Source organism: Garra rufa, chromosome 25, assembly GCF_049309525.1.
Source record: "Garra rufa chromosome 25, GarRuf1.0, whole genome shotgun sequence".
Classification (NCBI taxonomy): domain Eukaryota; kingdom Metazoa; phylum Chordata; class Actinopteri; order Cypriniformes; family Cyprinidae; genus Garra; species Garra rufa.
Window position 1 is genome coordinate 37,431,203 of NC_133385.1, and position 21,010 is coordinate 37,452,212.

The following is a 21,010-nucleotide window of genomic DNA, read 5'->3' on the forward strand; positions in this document are numbered from 1 at the left end:
CATTTTTGTTCTGAAAGTGAACTACTCCTTAAGCATCTATAATGAAAAGTTTATTTTAATTTATTCTGTTTTAATAATTATTTTAAATCAAAGTGACAGAAATGATGTGATGAAGCACCTTCTTTCCATCTGTGGGTCTCTCTCTGACAGGATTCAGTATATGACGTGTACAGACCGGCGGGAATCTTATCTGCCCTATTTATTTAAAACAAAAAAATATATAAAAAAAAATTTATAATAATCAACAGACATTATAAATGTTACCATTTTCAAAACGATTGAAATGACTCTACACATTAATGAGGACCATAACAGTGAATGAAGTGATGCCTACTTTCTCAAGGCCTCGATGAACATCATTCTGGGATCTGACTGCACAGGAAGCTGCAATCAAAGACACAATCCGATCACCATTAAAAACACTTCAACATTTTACCATCTGGTCATCCCTGAAGCCCTATATCAGCATACAGTCCCTTCCTCATGTGAGCATACTGCATGGGTTATGCTGGATCTACCTGAGAATCAGGGTTACAAACATGATCTGAACTTCATGAGCTGACATCTAACTCTAGGATACAAGTGGCCCTGTGTCAGGACAGGATCTAATGGATAGTTAGATGGCCATCCGATATCTAACCCTTGACTGAGTGACTGACAGATGCTGATACTCACCAGACGCGGAGACAGGAGCACAGGTAGGAATCGAGACAGGAAATACGGCCTCCTGAAAATACTGAAGACACACAAAACCACACTCACTGTACAGATCAACAGGTGTGTGTGTGTGTGTGTGTGTGTGTGTGTGTGTGTGTGTGTGTGTGTGTGTGTGTGTGTGAGACAGTACCTGGCCTCTATTACTGTTGCTGGGATCTTATTGGTGGTCATGAAAAGCGTTATGGCCTTCTCCACATCCTGCTGCGCTGGACACTGAAAATACATTCAACTACATTAATTTAACGTTGTCAACAGGGCTGAAAAAACAAATAGCATAATAATATAACATCAAAAGATTTAAACTAGGCTCTCAGACCAGTTTGGGTGTTTAAAATATAATTTACATTTAGTCAGTATGTGGTTGTCATACAGAAGTGTGGAAGTGTCATTGTATGCCAAAGCAACAACCTCAACATCCCACCTTATCGCCCTCCGCTTAGAGCAGCACATTTATTAGCATCCCAGTAATGGACAACCACTGTTCTGACCGTTTTAAAAGTGTTTTGGCCTTTACTCATCAACGTTTGCACAGGAGCAGAGAATGTGGCTCAAGAACTGCTGGTTGGAAGGAACATTTCAATGGACTACTGGTGCAAGAAAAACAGATTGGGCCGAAGGATAACAGCAGTACCCTCTGGTTTCCATCTGATGCAGGACTGACTCACAGATGACGCATGCAGCTTTCCAACCCTAGTCATAGAAGCAGTGGCCTGCTTTGAAGGAGTTTCAACTGAGAGTCATTTTCTCATTTGTCATTGTTCCACACCAGCAGGAGGAGTAATCCCAGAGGATTAGGATTTAGGATATCCTCTGCCAAAACACCAGAACAAGAGGCACACATTGTGTCTGAACTCTCATCCCAATGAACTTGGCAACATGTTCCAGCAGACCCTGAGACCGAATGTGGTGCAGGACCGCCTTCATACACCTGAAAACCTCAGCCCTGTTGACAATCGTAGGGCTAGGTAGAACACAGGACTGATTAGTCTTGTTCCTGAAACTAAAGCCTAGAAACCTGCTGTAAAGCATGGCATTTGGAACACTGAAATATGTATCCATAATATTACTTTAATATTACTGAGTTGGCTTGAGAAAGCCAACTTACTGCAATGCTACTCAAACGTATTATTACCTCTTCCTCTTCTTCTTCTCCTTCTAGAGCTTTAACTCTACCGGTGCGTTCACAGCAGACGTGAATGACGCATTAAGATGAGTGATTTACACGTTAAGTCAATGCAAAGACATAAGACCTCCCTGTGGCGTGATTTGCGTGAGTGACGCAGCGCGAATTGAGCGTTCCTGCTAATCATGCTAGAAACATGCTATCTCTCAAACTTCAAGCTTTTAAAACTACTTTAAACTTTTAAAACAGTCAAACTTAAAACGTTTCAAACATTTCAAACTTTCCGGTACGGCTTTCTCATGCCAACTTAAAGTTTGTCTTGACAAATGTTTAGGGATGCACCGATCCGTATCGGCCGATCACTTGCGCGTTTTGTCAGTAAAGCCGGTTCTGTAATCAGCGGTAAATGCCATCAGGTGCGTGATTTCACGTTGAGCCGTATATACTACACACAGCCGTTGTTTACCGACGAGCTGCGCAAATCAATGTTCATTATCAGTGTGAATGTGCGCAGCTCGTCAGTGAACAACGGCTGTGTGTAGTATATACGGCTCAACGTGAAATCACGCACCTGATGGCATTTACCGCTGATTACAGAACCGGCTTTACTGACAAAACGCACAAGCTTTATCGGCCGATACGGATCGGTGCATCCCTACAAATGTTATTACAGTATTATGATCTACTTTCTCATCATATTCAGTCAACAGTGTTGAAACAGTCCACAGTTTTGTTCCTATGGATTATAGAAGGTTATAGTTCTACTAGCGGCTCGAACTCCTCAGCTTCTCCAACTTAAATCCAGGTCGTTTGGACCAGAGGAAGCGTGGTCTTCTTCTCATGCTATCATCAATGCTCAGAGTCCAGATTGAGAAACATTTGTTTAGTTTCTCTGTTTAGTTTCATTTCATTTCATTTCATTTATTTAGATCTCCATTAGCTGTTAAAAACAGCTAGTCTTCCTGGAGTCTATACAACATGCTGCTACAATACATTCACATAATTTTCCAATGATCACACTAATAAAGTATAAAACAAACACACAAAAACAACCCAGCAACCAAACAGAAACAAACACCGACCTAGTTTATAATCACATTATTTCCAAAATAAATCTGCAAACTCTATAGATTACATTGACAGTTGTTTATAAAAAAAAATAATAATATACAGTATAAATCATAAGATGATTAATGTTCAGAAAGCTGTTCTGCGATCAAGTACCTTTTTAAAAGAGCTTTAAATTGATATTTTCTGTTTTCCGTAATAATGTACCCAGGTAATGTATTCCATGTGAACATAGATCTGTACATAACGGTTTTCTTTGCATTATTTGTTTTTACTTTAGGTAATATGAACCTTCCCTAGTTCATGTTCATGTATTTTCTCGGTTGACTTTACATATAAATTGTAATTGTTTCTCATGTTTGTTAGTAGTTTTAATACTAACATGCGTGTTGAGTGGATTTTGGAGGCATTTTCTCTTTGGGGCTATTGCATCACATCTTATGGTGGATTGTTTCGATTGTTTGGGAGCACATGCTGGATGGTTATTGTTTGGACTATCGTTTGTCACTGAGTGAACTCCATCATCATCATCATCTTCATCTTCATCTTCAAGGACAAGTACAATGGACATTCATGCTTCTCATTGGACAATGGTCAGAAAAGTTCTTTCCATTCTTTATTCCCACCTGTTGTTTGTTTTAATGTCAACAGGGTTCATATAGGTTTCTGCTGATAAGTTTTTTTCTATTGTAAGAATATCTGCTGTTATTCTTCAATATCAATTCTGCTGTCAGAATACTGCCACACTCATAAGGAATGTAATTCATAAACATACATGTGAGTTTTAATTTTTCTGCTTCTAGTTCACATGACTTACTTCAGCCAGTCCTGCAGAGCCGTTCACCACCTCAAAGATGGCCGTCTCCTCCAGAGACACCTGCACACACACCACAGTCAATCCCAGCAGAGACACATCCGCTTCTATGCAGCGGAAGGACACTTCTCACATCGAAACACCACATTAGGAAGATTTGTACACCTTTAGATCTCTGAGTCTGGTCTTGGCGAGGGTGATGTACTCCTGCAGTAGAGAACGATACTTTCCTCCGACGTACGGGGGATGCATTACATGAACCTACAGAAGGAAACATGGACAGAGTTCAGTCCAAACGGCATCCTAATCCGCCAGGATAACAATGTTTTATGAACTGGCGTTTAAATAACTGGTATTGGATTGCACTTAGATCTCAGAAACACGGAGCGCGTCTGACCTTTAGATACTGCGGTGGCTCATAAGGAACCAGATCCGACAGGAACTTCAGGAGAAACACTGTGGACTTCTTGCTTTTAGCATGACAGCTGCTGGAGCCACCAAACGACAACTGATGAAGCAAATCACCACCCATAAATTAAACATTGATGATATTTAAAACAGCATCTGAGAAGTGAATACAGGATTAAATATGAAGACAAATCACAGACTTTAAACCAATCACTGTATGAGGGAAAGACAGCGGGGCCCTCGAGAGACGCCTGACGGGCCAACAGGAACAACGTGATCATCTTCTCCACGTCGTAACCCTCGAACGCGGACCTCAGCAGCCTGGACAGCAGATCTGAACACAACACATGTGTAGTTACCCCCGCGGTGTTCACTGATCACAAGCTGAAGAGTGAAGGTGTTTACCTGAGAGACAGCTCTGTGTCTGAGAGTGATATATCAGCAGATGAGACAGACACGACAGAATGTGCCGCCAGTTGACCTCCTGAGTCTCTAACACCTGCTGCAGCTGATCCAACACACCCTCCACACTGAACACCACACACATCTGACACAGAACACACACACGGCTGTTACTCTGGCTCTGATGAAGACTTCTCTCACATGAATCAGAGATGTTCGAAGTGTCTGAACGTCACTTACCTTACAGAAGAGAGCTGTCAGTAACGTATGGGTTTTAGCAAAGCTCCATTCACTCTGTATAGCGATGACATCTGACACTACACAAACCACAATTACAGCAATTACACACACTTCACCTGCTGCAAACTGGCTCCTGATATACTGGCAGTCTGTGCTTTAGTTTAGCTTTCATTGTTGGCAGTAAGTGAAAACACGAGCCTTGTCAAAAATTGTGTTCAAAATTTCCTGATTAGACATGAAAACACACTAGTGTGAGAAACGGTGCACATTTTAATAATGTTTTATCTCATATTGTGAAAATTATTCATACAAAATTATTTTCACACTCAAAAAAGAAGTGCCTACTTTCTGATGAATGAGGCCTACGATTAATCAGATGCAAATAGAAACACAAAACCAGTCCTAAATGAAAGAAAACAAGATTGAATCCAATATTTGGCGATAATATAGCATAATGAGAGATTTAGAAGCAATTTTTTGGTGTCAGGTCAAATAAAACCCACAAAACATAACATTTAAAAAAAAGAGACCTAACCTGTGTGAACAAAGTCAGGAAGTTTGAGTCCAATGCGATAACGTTAACTAGTATTTTCAGGAGAATAATTCAGGAATAATAATCAATTTGACTCTTTCTCAACTAGAGGGTTAAGAGTAAGTCATTGAAGCAATCGCCCACATTTGGTCAAAATCTAATCTTCATCGGTGTAGCAATAATAGACTTATGCTCAACTTCTTGTTTGAGTAGTTTTCTAAAAGCAATATCACACTCACTGCCATGCTGATATACAGGAAGTCTAAACATTGATATTATACTTTTATTACTCAAATATCGAGTGACAATGTTGAACAATCAACACCACAAAAATCTCCAAGTTGTGTTTCTGAAACTCATTCTGGACCAGAAATCTTCTTCATGAGCACTTTCACTTGTTGATTGTCAAAATGGCATCATCTGTCCTTCACTAATGCAGAACACAAAGGTAAAACGTCAGAAATAGATGTGAAATCTGTCAGAAGTCTCACCTTTATAAACGGGTCTGTCAGTAAGCAGACGCATGAGTGAGTGTGTGAAGAAGCGCTGCAGTGTGTGTTCAGGAACACAGTCTCCGTCAAACACAGACACGTCAAACACCTGAACCCTGAGGACAACAAACACATGCCCCTCTCTTTCTGAATAATGGAGGACTTATTCCATGTCAGCTTGACCACAGCTTCCCAGAATGGGTTAGTGATTTTCAGGAATTAAATATTAATGCATCTGAAAGCAGAATTCTGAACAGGCCTAACTTTGAAGCAGATTCGGATCGCATAGATTATGGACGAAAAAAACTGTTTATCTGTAATCACATTTTTACTTCTAGCTTTGTAAATCAAAACATTTACTTTCATTTAATAATTTAAAATTCAGGAAAACTGAAGATTTGGTTTCTGCATACAAACTTCAAATAAATAATAGCAATGATAATAAAAAATATATAAAGTCAAGCTTTGATTGAACTCTTGTTCACTTATAGCATTTACCAGGAGCCTGCGGCTGACGTCTCAGTGCCTTTATCACTCAGTGAGTCCAGCAGCCCTGAAGATCAAACACACAACACAGCACTCTGTAAATATAAAGCCCATTAAAGGTGTATGCAGAATCATGACACAACATTTAGATTGGGTTTAATGAAGAACATAAGCCAATACATAATGCGCACATTTCACAGAGCTGTTCATCCTGATATTGTGCAGTAAAGCACAGACTTACAGGAGATCATGGAGTCCAGAATCCCACAGCAGGTCTGAGACAGTTTATGACTGGAGTCTTCAAACGCCCTCCGCACCAGAACACACACCACAGCTGACACACAACCAACAGAAACACATCTGCTCTTTATTTCTTTAACTACAGTTCAATCATTTAACAACATCCTTTGACCTTTGCCAATTACTGCGTTGTTTCTATTTGTCCTTTTAGTAATTTCTGTATCTTGCTTTGCACCGTTTTCATTTGGAACAGTTCATTTGTATATTAACATGTAATGCTTTGCCAATTCCTGAGTAAAATATTATAAAGTAAACTAGATAAATAAATGAACAAAGCATGCTAAAGTGACAGACAGACAGAGACAGGATGGATGTGAGGCGGTGATGTTGAGATGGACAGGATTATTTCTTACTGGAGAGGATCTGGTGTTGTATCTGCTGCTCATCCGCTGCGGGTTTCATGGAAGCACATAAAGCCTTCAGCTGATGGATGATCCACTCGCCCACCGCTGCATCTCTGACCATCACAAACATCACATGATCAACACACGTCTGCTCTGAGGATCATAGGTCTGCTGTATCTCATCTCACCGCTGCCGTACCTCTCCAGCAGGAAGTCCAGCGTCAGGATGCTGTGAGTGTGTAGATGATAAACCACCTCCAGAACGGGCTGTGTGCACATTAAACAAACTACTCTCATTGCAGTCTTGTATATCATTTCCATACTATAAAACTGTGACTGAGAAACATCCCTTTCTGTTAGTGTGGGGCGATATGCTCAATTTTCATATCGTCCTATCGTCAGCCTGTGAGATCGCTGATACATGATATTCTCGTGCTAATTTATTTCATGATATGTAAACATGTCAATATGTAATAAATTCCCTATTTGTTTTGTGAGGGTAGTGCATGTGACACAGCTGTGGTGTACAGAGCGCTGACGGTAGTTTACTTTCGGTTTCATTCTCTGCTGTCTTCAGTGAGCGGTGAATGTGCGTGTGTGAATGTAAATGAATGTATCTTTCTGTACTCGTCATATTGAGATAATGTTACCGCTGTATGTCTGATCTTTGTCATCAGTTCATGTTGTAGTTCAGTTCATATTGATTGTGGAGAAGCGATGCACGTGTAATTCACCTGCGTATGTTTAGCGCCATTTTATCTCAGCGCAATTCTAGTTAACGCACACAGATGTTCCTGAGGTGAATGTTTGTTTACTATATACAGACAGATTCTGATATATCGTATTTATTTCAGCCTAAACCACATTTTACTACCTCTGTTATCCTAATGACTGTCTACACTTAATCTATGTACACTGTATGATGAATAAATCTCTTACCCATTTTCACTGCACGTTTGTACCGCGGCAAGTTTCTGAGGCATCCTGGAACCGACTCTCCGCGCCGCATCGCTAAAGTTAGGTGCCTTTTTGACGCATAATAATACTAATAATCGTCTTACTATCGTCAAAGGCATCAGCAACAGGCCATATCTCTGACTATCGTCGACACACGATACTATCGTCTATTGGCACAACCCTACTATCTGTTGGACATCATATATCTTTCTTTTTTGAGATGTGTGCACACTTACGCACCTGAAGCTTCCAGTATTCCTGCCAGAGGAGCTCCGGACTGAATATCCCAGCAGACATCAGCGCTTGAGCCGCCTTCAGTAATGCACACACATCAGTCTGTTACAATAAAAACACACTTTTATGAACACATCCATCAGAATGCAAGCACTATGATCTGTATCAGTGTGACATACTCTCTGTTTAGCGCTCAGCAACACTAGTTCTGTGTCTGTGATCAGATCCTCAATGTTTTCCAGCAGGACTCTGGCTGACAGCAGTCCGACAGGAACCCCCGTCCGCTCCGATCGCCTCCGCAGCTCACTCTCTGACCGACACGAACACACACACAAGACAAGAGCAGCAGATCAACAGACAATGATTGACACAAATACATAGGGTTTTACTCATACTCAAACTAACAGTTCAGTATGTTCACAGAGAGCTGAGGAATTAAGACACACATTGATTCCTTCATTAGTGTTTCATGACGTGTCTCACCCAGAACAGATGTCTGAATGTGTCCCGTGTTGTGCTCCAGTCCTTCATATCCGTCACGGCCGACGCTTCTTAGTTTACCATGTGACTGTGAATTACAGAAAAGAGGATCAGTACGGTCCTCAATGAAGCAGTCTGAAGTGTACATATGAAGCAGCCTCGCTCTCTCGGTCCACACTGGGAAGTGCTTAGTGAACTTCTCAAGTGTGTCTAAAAGTAAAGTACAATGTGGCCCTAGAGAGTTTGTCAGTCCCACCAGGATTTCACCATTTTCTTCATATGAAACGATTAATCCCTTTTGCTTACTTCATTTAGCTCGTGTTCATCATATAGATTATCTCAGACATCGTGAGCTGTTTGCGTCGATATGCCACAGATGTTTGCTCCAGCTGAGATGCTAGTCAACAGCAGACTTTCTATTGTTATACACATTTTATAACTACAAGCACAACAACAACTACAACAAATATCCTTACTCCGGGTGTGACGTATTATTAGGACATCGCTTCGCTGTGGAGCAGTTAAGTGAGACTCAGATGAGAAAATGTAGCCTTCGCTTTGTTTTACAGACCATGACATAATGCATTATAACTCTAAACTGAAGTATAATTCAGTTAGGAACGTATAATTTAGCTTTTTTGTGAGACCTTCATTTTTACAATTATTTTGAAGTTGAAATGAAGCACCATGCAGGATTGCAAAAAAATGCCATTCTGTTGATATTGTGCTGTCATTTCTGTTACATATGAGAAACATCAAACAAATCCCAAACTAAACCACAATCCCAGTAAATGACATGTTTTACACAACCTATAAAGTGAATAAATACAAGAGGAGAAAAAAATATACATTTCAATACTCACCAATATATCGTTGGGTAATTAGACTGTATATAAATTACACGCATCAGGGAGCTGCTATTAATTTTACTTTAACTCATGAGATTTGCACGTGTTACAAGATGAAGTGTTTGTCAATGGTGCTCAGGATCTGCAAATCATTTGCTGCTATCCTCAGTCTTCTCTTCTCACTCTGCTTATGTGGCAGGATAAGTGAACTTTTATATACTGTAATATAACAGGCTACCGCTAGCAAGCAGCTGACCACTGTGGGCGGGGCCTGAGCAATGTGACATCACACTGTTCAAAGAATGAATACAGCATGTTAGTGTTGGGCGATATGCTCAATTTTCATATCGTCCTATCGTCAGCCTGTGAGATCGCCGATACACCATACCATCGTGCTAATTTATTTCATGATATGTAAACATGTCAATATGTAATAAATTCCCTATTCGTTTTGTGAGGGTAGTGCATGTGACACAGCTGTGGTGTACAGAGCGCTGACGGTAGTTTACTTTCGGTTTCATTCTCTGCTGTCTTCAGTGAGCAGTGAATGTGTGCCTGAATGTAAATGAATGTATCGTTCTGTACCCGTCATATTGAGATAATGTTACCGCTGTATGTCTGATCTTTGTCATCAGTTCATATTGATTGTGGAGAAGCGATGTGCGTGTAATTCACCTGCGTATGTTTAGCGCCATTTTATCACATCGCAATTCTAGTTAACGCATACAGATGTTCCTGAGGTGAATGTTTGTTTACTATATACAGACAGATTCTGATATATCGCATTTATTTCAGCCTAAACCACATTTTACTACCTCTGTTATCCTCATGACTGTCTACACTTAATCTATGTACACTGTGTGATAACTCTCTTACCCATTCCCACTGTATGGGAGTTTTTTTCAGTTCATTTTTTTCACTTTATTTTATTGTATTTTATTTCATTTTTTTAATTTAGTTTTCTATGCATGCGTTTATACCGCGGCAAGTTTCTGAGGCATCCTAGAACCGACTCTCCGCGCCGCATCGCTAAAGTTAGGTGCCTTTTTGACGCATAATAATACTAATAATCGTCTTACTATCGTCAAAGGCATCAGCAACAGGCCATATCTCTGACTATCGTCGATACACGATTCTATCATCTATCGGCACAACTAAAGGTCGACCGATGTATCGGTTTTGCTGATTAATCGGCACCGATAGTTGATTGGCTGAACTATCGGTTATCGGCAAAAATCCATGCCGATAGTTTTTCCGGATTGCGTTCTTTGCTGAAGCGGCTCACGCTCCGCTCCGCTGTCAGAGAGTATGAGAGGTTAAGTCAGACACCAATGTTTAATGTCAGGATTGTTACCATATATTTGCATTGGTTTCTATCAAGCTGCTCATATTGTTAGCAAGCAAAGTTGCAGATTTAAAGACGTGATGTGAGAAAGCAAACCGTGTAAGAAATCCTGCTGCACCTCAGCGCGCCATTCATAGTTTTACATTACATCAAATCTGTCCCAGATCGTTGTTCATGTTCATAAAGACTTGACCCTGGGCTGGAAGATTGAATATTGTGCATTTAAGTGAAACGTTTGTATTTCTGTAGCTCTAATAAAGTCTGTATGCTTCATATAGAGCTATAATTTATGTTTTAGCGTTTTCTTCAGGTCGCAGAAGCATGGTAGTGATAGAAAAATGGATTCTCCAACGCGTCGCAACCCTCTCTTAAACGAGCTTGTGTTTTTCCCCGCATATGGCAGGTGTGCGCGCTAGAGACGCGGCGGGCTTCATTGCACAGAATTTTCACTGTGAGACTCGTGTGCATTGTTTGACAGTGTGTGCTTCCACCCGCAGTGTTTTACTTTACATGTGCCTTCATTTCTGCCGTTTGTAACGCAGTACTATTAGATGCACAAAACTCGTGCACTGACAGACTTTCACTTGCTCTTTGCGTTTGTTCGTCCTAAAAAGCTCGATTGCGGATGCGGTTAAATGCACTTGTATTTCCGAATACTTTTATACGAAACTGATGTACACACAGTCAGTTATGTTTTCAGAGCAGGACAAAACATCTGATATATGGAAATAGATCTGTGCATTCGTTTGAATGCAGCCACTGTCTATGATCTCATCAGTAATAATCAAATGAAAAGAAAAAACAATAACTATTGTCTGCAAGCTTTCAGATATTTAAAATAAGTATCCGAAATTTAAGTAAGTAATTGTTGTAAAAGTAGACTGCTTGTATAATAAAAAAGAAAATCTTGCATAAAATAAATTTGAGTCTTAATTTTAAGATGGCAGTACTGACATACAGAGATTCCCAATATAAACAAAAAGCATAGAAACTGCAATTTTACATATTGTTGTTCCCACCCCTTTACAATGAGCCCATTTGTAACATCAACTAAGACTGATGAAAGCTGGAGAATAGAAGTGTTGTTAATTTCAACATTTACTGATATATTGCTAAATTTTGAAGTTTATTTTGTTAACATTAATGAACTAATGAAATAACTTTAATGATCATAATTAATATTTTTATTAATTTACAAAGTATGGTTTAGTACTTTTTTAAAAATAGTAGAGCACTATTTCAGTTGCCATTCAGTATCCATTTTCAAAAACTATGGGTTAATTAATCGGTATCGGCCAGTGTGGTCCAATCTAGCTATCTGTATCGGTAAAAACCAATATGGGTCGACCTCTAGGCACAACACTACAGCATGTTTGATGAGACTGATTTGGTTCAATGTGGATTAAACAATAAAGAGTTGGGGGATAATTATTGATGTGAGTGTGTCTTTAGCTGCATCTGGAAAGATAAACATTGAACTGCCCCGGAAATCAATCCTAGGCACCAAATATTGCTTCTTAATGGACTAGTTTATTTGTGCCCCTGACTGGAGCTGCTGTTGTTTGTTGATGTGAGTGTGTTGTTCCAGTCCTGATGTGTTCAGACTCACTGTGATCTCCAGCAGGAGCTGTGAGGTGTTCTGGTGTCTCCTCAGCAGGTCCACACAGGACTCCTGCAGGTGTTTGTCCTCATCTCTGGCTCTCTTCACAGGTCTGCGCGCTAAACACATCAGTCAGTCTCTCAGCGATCGCTAGTGATGCTAATCTACATGTGTGTCAGGGACAGGAAGAGCTGGTCTTACCGAGCAGCGCTGAGACAGAGGCGGAGCGGGTGCACTGTTCAGCGTCTGATGTCGAGCTCAACATGCTGCGATCATTCAACTCGATCCCATGTAGAACTAAACTAACTTTACACACATAAACACAGCAGCAGCGGCGGCACGCACGCGCACCTCATCTGTCGCAAACCCGCGCGCTGCATGTCCGAGTTTCCATTGGCTGTGACAAACCGAAAGCGACCTATCGCCAGCAACAGGCTTTTCCTGCGAGTGTTTTCATTGGTTTGGAGTGAACTGGCTGCAGCCAATCGTCATGTGCGCATCTGATGTCAGCCAATCAAAGGTGCCTTAGAGTGAACGTCAAACCAATCACAGAAATACTACACTGAGCCTCTGTGCCACGCCCCCAAACATGAACTCGAATATCCAGCTGCATGAGCAAGACTCTGTTTAGTTTGATCAGAATTCATATTTGTGTAATTTAGCTTCTTTTCTAGAATGGCGAATCAGGCAATAATCAGGCCAGTTCTCATTTTAAAATTAACCTAGTGACATGTTATGTTCATACTGCAATCTAAGATAATAGTCTTATTATCATAAACAAATTAAACAAACTTTGAATGTTTTGTTCTCATGAAGATGTAACAGTTTTCATGTTAATCATTTAAATAACTCCCACGCATTAGTCATTCAGAGGAACACTGATATTGTTGACTACATGAGAGCATGAAGGTGTGTGAACAGACCATTAGGAGCAGAGAACTTCCTCTTTTGTTGTCGATGCACTGATGGAGAGATTGGATCAATACAATAAACACTGCATGACCACAGCCGTCTGCAAACAAGAGCACTGGAGGAAAGATCATCTCCTGCAGAGCTCAGCCACAAATCAATGTTCTGTCATTATCTCTCATCCTTTCAAACCTGTATGATTATTTTTCTTCTAGGAGTACATTATTAATAAATGCTGTTTTTACCCAAAGTCAATGGGATCCACAGCTTCAAGCTGCAAAAAGGACATCTAAAAGTAACATAAATCTAATCTAATCAGTGGTCCCATTTGTCCTCTTTAACTTTGGACTGATTGATTTTCATTGAACATTTTCATTTGTGTTCCACAGACGAGTTTAGAACGAGACAAAGATGAGTAACTGATGACGGTAAACTCTTTCTGTTAGTCACCATGGTCAACAAGTCGATTTTGTACTGAAACAAGAGAGAACAAGCCAAGATTCTCACAGCCACCTGAGAAAACAGGACACACCATGTTCCCCTGATGAACGTTTGGTGGGTCAGTCGTCTCAAACACAAAGCCAACTTAATACTCTCTGCATGTGCTATTATACATTAATCAGCACATTCTCAATCACACGCACTCCTGTGCAATCAAAAATGAACATAAACATGGTTTAGCTCATGAATGCAGAACTGTGTCTGTAACAACTGAATATAGTCAACAAACTAGTGTCAATATTTGCCTCTTCTTCAGTTCAGAAAAAAACTGAAGCTTAAAAAACTTTTCTGATCAGTGGCCAGGTTCATTAAACTCGTGAAATATGTCATTTGTAAGAACGTAAGTGCAATTCTTGAAAAAGTCCTCAAATGTTTTGTTAAGAGCATGTTTTATTTCTTCAGAAGAGAAGCTTTGCTGTTACTGTATGGGTCTGTAAGCCATCCTCACCGCCTCACCTTTACCATAATAATCATAAACACTTCAGACAAGCTGCTGGTGTTCTTAACTTTAAGATTTGCAATGATTTTTAAGGACATATGTGTGTCTGGAGCACAAAACCAGTCTTAAGTAGCACAAGTATATTTGTAGCAGTAGACAACAATACATTGTATGGCTCAAAATGATCCAATTTTCATTCATACTTAATTTTTGATTAGTAAGAACTTCATTTGGACAACTTTAAAGGCGATTTTCTCAATATTTAGATTTTTTTTGCACCCTCAGATTGCAGATTTTCAAATATATTCCAAATATTGTCCAATCCTAACAAACCACACATCCGTGGAAAGCTTATTTATTCAACTTCCTGATTATATATACATCTCTATGTTTAGATAAAGTGCCATCTTAAGGAATGTATTTTCAAAAAAACATTCCTAACTTTATTCTCAGAAAACAGCAGTTAAGAATAATTTTACTTGTTGAATGTTTAGTGAATCTGCCCCAGTTCTCTGAAGCTCACACGCAAATACTTTTACTTCAAAAGCTCTACGTGTCTCTAGTTAACACAAGTGTTGGAGAACTGGGCTCAGGGTAAACAGCTGACTGTCACGCTGTTTAGAGGTTAATAAAAATCAATTCAGATGAATCTGAAAAAGGTGCGCTTTGATTTGAACTAGTATGATTAACTTTAAAGGACACTTGTTTAGTCTTGTCAAAAAGCATTTAATCACATGTCGCCATTGTTTCAATCACATCGACGTCATCTTCATCATCACACAACATCAGCCACACATCATCTGTAAACAAGATACAAACAAACCTTCTGAATTACAAAAGAACATACCGCAAAATGACTTAGAAAAATATCTGATATCTTTGATAAACACTGTGGTCGTAATACACGTCAGACCGCGTTCGTTAAAATCTGATTTAGAAAAGAGGCTGAAATAAAAGCGGCCACAACGAGCGAAGGCCTTTGGTAATAAGAGAGAGAAACACTGGGGCAGTGGATCAGGCGGCGGAGGGCAGGCACAGGCGTCTGTGGGCCACGTGAGCCAGCACCAGCAGGAGCATCTCCGACGTGCTGCTGAGGGCCACGATGAAGGGCGCCTGCGACGCGTAGTCGGCCTCCGCCCGCCGGAACGACAGCTGCATGACGGCCAGCGCCAGGAGACTGTTCTGCACGCCCACCTCGATGCTGACCGTCTTCCTCTGCGGCAGCGGCAGCCCCGTCAGACGGGCCAAGCCCAGGCCCACCAGCAGCCCGAACACGGGCACCGTCACGCCCGCCGCCACGATCGGAGCCCGCACGTTGGCCAGGATGGAGGAGCCCATCTGATAGGCCATGAAGATCCCGCCCACGATGAGCACGAAGCTGAAGGGCCGGATGAGGGCGAGCAGGACGCTGCTGACGGCGGGCAGACGGAGCTTCACCAACATGCCCAGAGAGATGGGGATGGCGATGAACAGCAGCGTGCCCAGGATCTTGACGAAGGGCACGTGGAGAGCGGCGTGGACGCCCAACAGCCAGCCGTAGAGCGCCGAGGACAGGGGCATGGCTGCCGCCGCCACCACCGTGGAGATCAGGGTCATGCTGATGGCCAGGGTGACGTCTCCACCCAGCAGCAGGCTGTACAGGTATCCGCCGCCGCCGCCCGGAGCCGAACAGGTGATGACCAGACCCAGAGACAGCGCCTTGGGGAGAGACGCCAGGCGGGACAAGCCGTAGGCGTACAGCGGCATGATGAGGAACTGCCCCAACACGCCCAACAGCAGCGGCACCGGCCTCCTCAGCAGACCCAGCAGAACCTCCAGCTCCACCTTACAGCCGAACGCGCACTTGTTGATGAAGATGAGCGGCAGCAGCGCGAACAGAACCGGGTTCTCCGAGAAGTGCGACAGCCCGTCCGACCCCAGGAGCCGGGCCGCGGGGTCGTCTCCGCCCGCCGCCACCCTGATGGAGTAATCGCTCCGCTCCTCGATCAGAACCGGCTCCGAGTCCCGGTCCAGATCCAATAGCTGGATGAGCAGCGGGGCCGTTCCCGGTACGCCGGACCGGATGCCGATGACGTAGCTGCTGGCGGAGCCCGTTCCCCCGCTGTCGCTCACGTTGAGGATGGAGATGACGTCCGGATCCAGAGATCTCACCCGCACCGTCTGTTTGAGGCTCTCGCGCCCCTTCCTTCCTCCGGAGCTGCGGTACCCGCTGGAGATCACGATCACGCCGCGGGTGTTCTGGGGAAACTCAAACTCTTGCGAGGAGCCGTCGCCGATGTGCAAATACTGGACGGGACTCTGACTCTGACTGGCGTTCTCCGTATCTTCCGCTCGAGCGATGAACAGCAGACAGCTGAACACCAGCGCTGTCTTCATGTCTCCACCAGCCACCCTTCACCCACAACCAACACCTGCCCACACGATCAGCGCTTCATCAGACCGTCCAGAACTGTCCTCATGCTGGTTTAAACATGGCTAGTAACGACTGTAAATCCTGACAGATCTGCTCACGATCAGACTCACGATCATCTCATGACGGCTCACAGCGGAACTCACTCACAGATATCAGCACAGCAGCTCACAGACGCTATTTCCGTGTGTGTCGATGAACGTTTCTCATCGTGTTCGGTGTCTTTATTTTGCTCTCGTCATCTCTGCTCGTGATTCCGGTCTGAGCAGCTCGGGCGGTTACTATGGGCGACTCCCTGTAGAAACAGACGAGCAGTGGAGCGGAAACCGGGAGTAAAGGTGGGTGGGGTGGAGTGAGCGCTGATTGGTCGAGCACGATGAATTTACCAAATCATTTTCAGATCCATCTTCACTGTGTAATTTCAAACACAGCGCTTTTAAAGTTAATTCCCGTCATTGTTTCAAATATTTCAAATATTTTTCTGACTGTATTTGAAACGGCACGTGGTCACGTGGTACCTGTTTCTTTCTTCAACGCTGCGAGGATCGACCAATCACAGCGGCTTCTGATTACAGGTCGAGGCGTTTTATTTGAGCTTTATCTGAGTAACACCTGCAGCGGATTTGCGTTTGTAGGTCAGGGAGCGATCCTTGAAACTGGCACATTTAAACCATTATGTTTTCAGTGTAGAAATGTGTCTAGTGAAGCATAAATGTGGTTCGATATTTGAATGAGATTGAAGTAATGAAAGGGCTTTCTGAGCAGCACTGCGCCCCCCGCAGGAACACACCATCATGTGTTTCATGAGAACCGAAAATAGAGAGAAACTCTGGCCTCCAATGACACTCTTCAGAAAACACGGAAACACTCCGCTCGTCAGACTATGGAGGCCGACCGTGGACTAAAATCACACACAATCGCGATTATTTTTGCGTCTGTAATGTTTCCATATAGGGTTGGGATACTAAAGAGTATTATAGAAATACTACAGAAACCGCTTGATGCTCTAATAATCACTCGCCTGACATTATCATGTTCATATGTTCCTGAGCTGATCTAACACTGTATGTCCATGTTGTCATTTACTCTGATTGTGTATCTTTATCACTATGTTGACATGTTAGTAAATCACTGTTCGAGTTGTCTTGAATGTAGTAATGGCGCCACCTGTCCAGATCAACACATTACTGTATGATTATACTTCATTGTTCACTTTAAAAAAGGAAAATGTAAGTTTCTACATAAAAGCGTCAACACTGAACATTGATTATAATCAGAAATGTTTGTTGAGCAGCGAATCAGATTAGAATGATTTCTGAAGCATCATGTGACACTGAAGACTGGAGTAATGGATGATGAAAATTCAGCTTTCAATCACAGTTTAACAGATATTCACATAGAAAACAGCTGTTTTAAATTATGATGATATTTTACAATATCACTGTTTAATTGTAAGCCTTTATTTAAGCCTTTGGTGAGCAGAAGAGACAATGTTTTCAAAAGCTGACAGTTTTATTCAGTGATAAGAATGAATACAAACATTCAGACAAGAAAGATCAGAAAATTTATTATGTACTTGCATTCAATAAACATACAATAATGGTGATAAAGCATGTTTGTGTAGTGGAACATTTCTAGTTATTCACCAGATATATGACTAGAACAGTCATATCCCAAAGAAAACACTAAGTTCATCTTCTCTTCTCATTTTGCAACATAACTATGCTTCATCCCATGCTTCAAACCACCATCGCTCGCTGTAAAACAGTGGTGTACTGGATGATAATGATAAAAGATAGAAGAGATTCTGTGGCTTCAATCAGGTCCTTCTGTCTGGATGAGCTCAGAAAACAAGCTTCAAAGCAGAAATGCAGGCAGCGGGAATCTACATGTTCAGAGGCTTTTAGAATGAGGAACCAGCTGTAAACACCATCGTGTCCAATGATATTCAACAGACTAAGATGCTTAAGAATGAAAACAGCGGCACTGGAACATGCCAGATAAAATCCGGTTTAGAACTAACGTTAGAATGACTTTATTTACATGATAACTGCACACAAGACAATCACCTGAAGGACACCTGGACTGCAGCAGGAACTAAGTAAGGTTTGTGTGTTTATATCTGGGCTGGACTGAGAGACTCTAGTAGTTTGATGGAGGCACTGAACACAAGAAGCACCTACTCACACGCGTGTGCTCGGCAGTAAGGCAAACTCAGGAGAAATAACGTACGGCTCTGCATTTCATGCGCTGCGTACACTAAACCATGAGCTAACATTAATAATAAATACGCAAACCTCACTCAACACAGAGCCAGGAAAGACCCAAGAGCTCCTCTCCATCAGAAGCCCTGCGTAAAGCAAAGCAAAGCATGGAGATGAGCTGATCTTTCTCTTCCAAAAATATAGAGGGGGAACGACTTGTGCCCTATTGACAGACACAGTCAGCTTTGACGATGGTGATACAGAGGGGGAAAAAAAAAAAAAGAGTGCTCGTTTTCATCATAAAGTGTGGGAGATAATGGGTTATAAAAATCAGCGGCCTGATAAAGTCCTCCACGCAGGAAACATCTGATCGAATCTCTGAACGCCATCAGTTACGTAAAGCCGCCAGCCTGTTAACACAACATCAGCATCAGTCACAGCTCACAAACCAGATCAAACCAACACTCATAGACTGGGTTAAAGCACCAGTGTACCGTCTGGAGAGCTGGTCTTCTCTCTCCTGCGAGCGTGTGGACGTCTCTCCCAGAGACGTGGCTCCGGCCGGCAGCTGACTGAGCTGATCCACCACCTCCAGCCCGCTCTCCTCCGCGATCTGCAGGATCAGATCATCCACCTGCTCCTGCGGCGTGCTCAGAGTCGTGGCAGAGCTCATGGAGTCCTCCATCACCTGAAGAAACATCACACAGACATAAGCCTGGGCTCAGACCCTCAGGAGAAACGGGTCTGCAGGACTGAAGCACTCACCGAGGTGTGAACGTCCAGATTCTGGACCTGCGTCTCGAACTTGTCCATGACGGCCGACACCTTCTGCAGGTCCATGGAGCTCAGAGCCTTGTCCAGAGACTTGGTCACCTGCGTCATGTTCTTGGTGACCTGTAGAGACAAAGCAGGACTCAGATCAGGACTCCAAGGTGTCGATCATAACGATCAGGACACAGATGTCCTCGTCTCACCCCCTTCATGGTCACCGCCGTCTGGACCTTGGAGGCCACCGCGTCCACACGAGACGCCATGCGCAGCCAGTTCACACCCTCGTTCTTCTTGCGGATGGCGTTCTCTGCGTACACACGCGCACACTCCACATTCTTCTGCTGGAGAGCCTGGACACACACACACACACACACACACACACACGTATGAACACATGAATCAGGAGTGACGGCTTCAGCTTGGAATGACATCATAGGCTTCATCGTTAACGACGAGCTATTAAATTAAAACTGAGGATTGTTGGATCTTTGATCCTCAGACAGAGGTGTGTCAGATACGCTCACAGCACATTTATGACCAGAAGCTGACATCATTATTAGTGAGATCACACTTCGGCTCATGTACCTTTTTCACTTTGGCTTGTTCGGCTTTGGAGTCCTTCTCTGCCTTTTTGGCCAGTCGCTCCAACTGCTTCGACGTGAACTGGTGAAAAACACAAGATTCAGAAACGAGTCAAACATCAGACCGACTAACATCAGGGCATAGTGAGGGAAACACTATAGAAATATATAGTCACCTTCAGCTGGAACAGTGTGTCTGTGTGAGAGAAACACATCAATAATCAATAACAGCACGACTAATGAACCTAGAGTCTTACAGCTTACATGTTTATATCAACACAACAGCACTGACAGACTATGGATATCAATAATCAACTAACTCAAATACAGCAGAAGCACACAGGTTATCGTGGTCGTGTCTGATCGATCTGATGGAGATGACAGCATATCTGTTCATATTTATGAAAGCCTGTGACACAAGATCATGAAGCGCTAGAAAACTGATCAATGACAATCTTAATGAGGTCAGCGATAATGTGATGAGTTTGACAGACATCGAGCGAAAGTGTTCCTACCGTCCATGTTAATGTTGACTGTGGTGGAATAAGCTCAGATGGTTTAATGAGATGTTTTTCAGCTCGGTTTGTTTGTTTGTGTCTCCGCTTCAGCGTCTCTGTGTCTCTCTTCCGGGTTCGGCTGCTCTCGTCGTCATCGTGACGTCACCCGCCGCGTCTTCTTCGTGTTTTGTGGATGTGTCAGCAGCACCGCCATCTTCTGGAGTTCATTAACTGCTACATTCTCCAGTGTGTCACTTTTCCATTTACCCATCCCTCTTTCGATTACGAAACGGTGCGAGTATTTATTAAG

The 21,010-nt window shown here is 42.6% G+C and overlaps 3 protein-coding genes across 4 annotated transcripts in view; all 3 read right to left on the minus strand.

Moving 5' to 3' along the window:
- LOC141301195 (Fanconi anemia group A protein) overlaps positions 1-12,699 on the minus strand; it is a 29,494-nt gene extending 16,795 nt beyond the window's left edge. For both annotated transcript variants that reach the window (XM_073831442.1, XM_073831441.1), the window contains exons 1-20: positions 12,590-12,699; positions 12,398-12,507; positions 8,599-8,683; positions 8,295-8,425; positions 8,122-8,217; positions 7,124-7,191; positions 6,935-7,038; positions 6,523-6,615; positions 6,294-6,348; positions 5,796-5,911; positions 4,773-4,849; positions 4,536-4,677; positions 4,331-4,464; positions 4,120-4,230; positions 3,888-3,983; positions 3,726-3,785; positions 848-930; positions 676-736; positions 335-384; positions 119-195 (exon numbers count right to left, since the gene is read on the minus strand). In XM_073831442.1, coding sequence (XP_073687543.1) covers positions 119-195; positions 335-384; positions 676-736; positions 848-930; positions 3,726-3,785; positions 3,888-3,983; positions 4,120-4,230; positions 4,331-4,464; positions 4,536-4,677; positions 4,773-4,849; positions 5,796-5,911; positions 6,294-6,348; positions 6,523-6,615; positions 6,935-7,038; positions 7,124-7,191; positions 8,122-8,217; positions 8,295-8,425; positions 8,599-8,683; positions 12,398-12,507; positions 12,590-12,653 — 1,813 coding nt within the window. In that variant the 5' untranslated portion in view covers positions 12,654-12,699. The remainder of the gene's footprint in view (positions 1-118; positions 196-334; positions 385-675; positions 737-847; positions 931-3,725; positions 3,786-3,887; positions 3,984-4,119; positions 4,231-4,330; positions 4,465-4,535; positions 4,678-4,772; positions 4,850-5,795; positions 5,912-6,293; positions 6,349-6,522; positions 6,616-6,934; positions 7,039-7,123; positions 7,192-8,121; positions 8,218-8,294; positions 8,426-8,598; positions 8,684-12,397; positions 12,508-12,589) is intronic.
- Positions 12,700-14,939: 2,240 nt separating this feature from the next.
- slc10a3 (solute carrier family 10 member 3) lies at positions 14,940-16,932 on the minus strand. Its single transcript, XM_073831946.1, has one exon. It carries the CDS (start codon positions 16,611-16,613, stop codon positions 15,252-15,254), a length of 1,362 nt encoding a protein of 453 aa, XP_073688047.1. The 5' UTR covers positions 16,614-16,932; the 3' UTR covers positions 14,940-15,251.
- A 1,266-nt stretch (positions 16,933-18,198) lies between these two features.
- On the minus strand, positions 18,199-20,862 carry chmp1a (charged multivesicular body protein 1A). The gene is made up of 7 exons (XM_073831485.1): positions 20,719-20,862; positions 20,380-20,399; positions 20,208-20,285; positions 19,826-19,972; positions 19,617-19,745; positions 19,346-19,539; positions 18,199-19,261 (listed from the first exon to the last, which is right to left on the minus strand). The coding sequence occupies exons 1-7, from the start codon at positions 20,723-20,725 to the stop codon at positions 19,240-19,242; spliced, it is 597 nt and encodes a 198-aa protein (XP_073687586.1). The 5' UTR covers positions 20,726-20,862; the 3' UTR covers positions 18,199-19,239.
- Between the last annotated feature and the right edge of the window lie 148 nt (positions 20,863-21,010).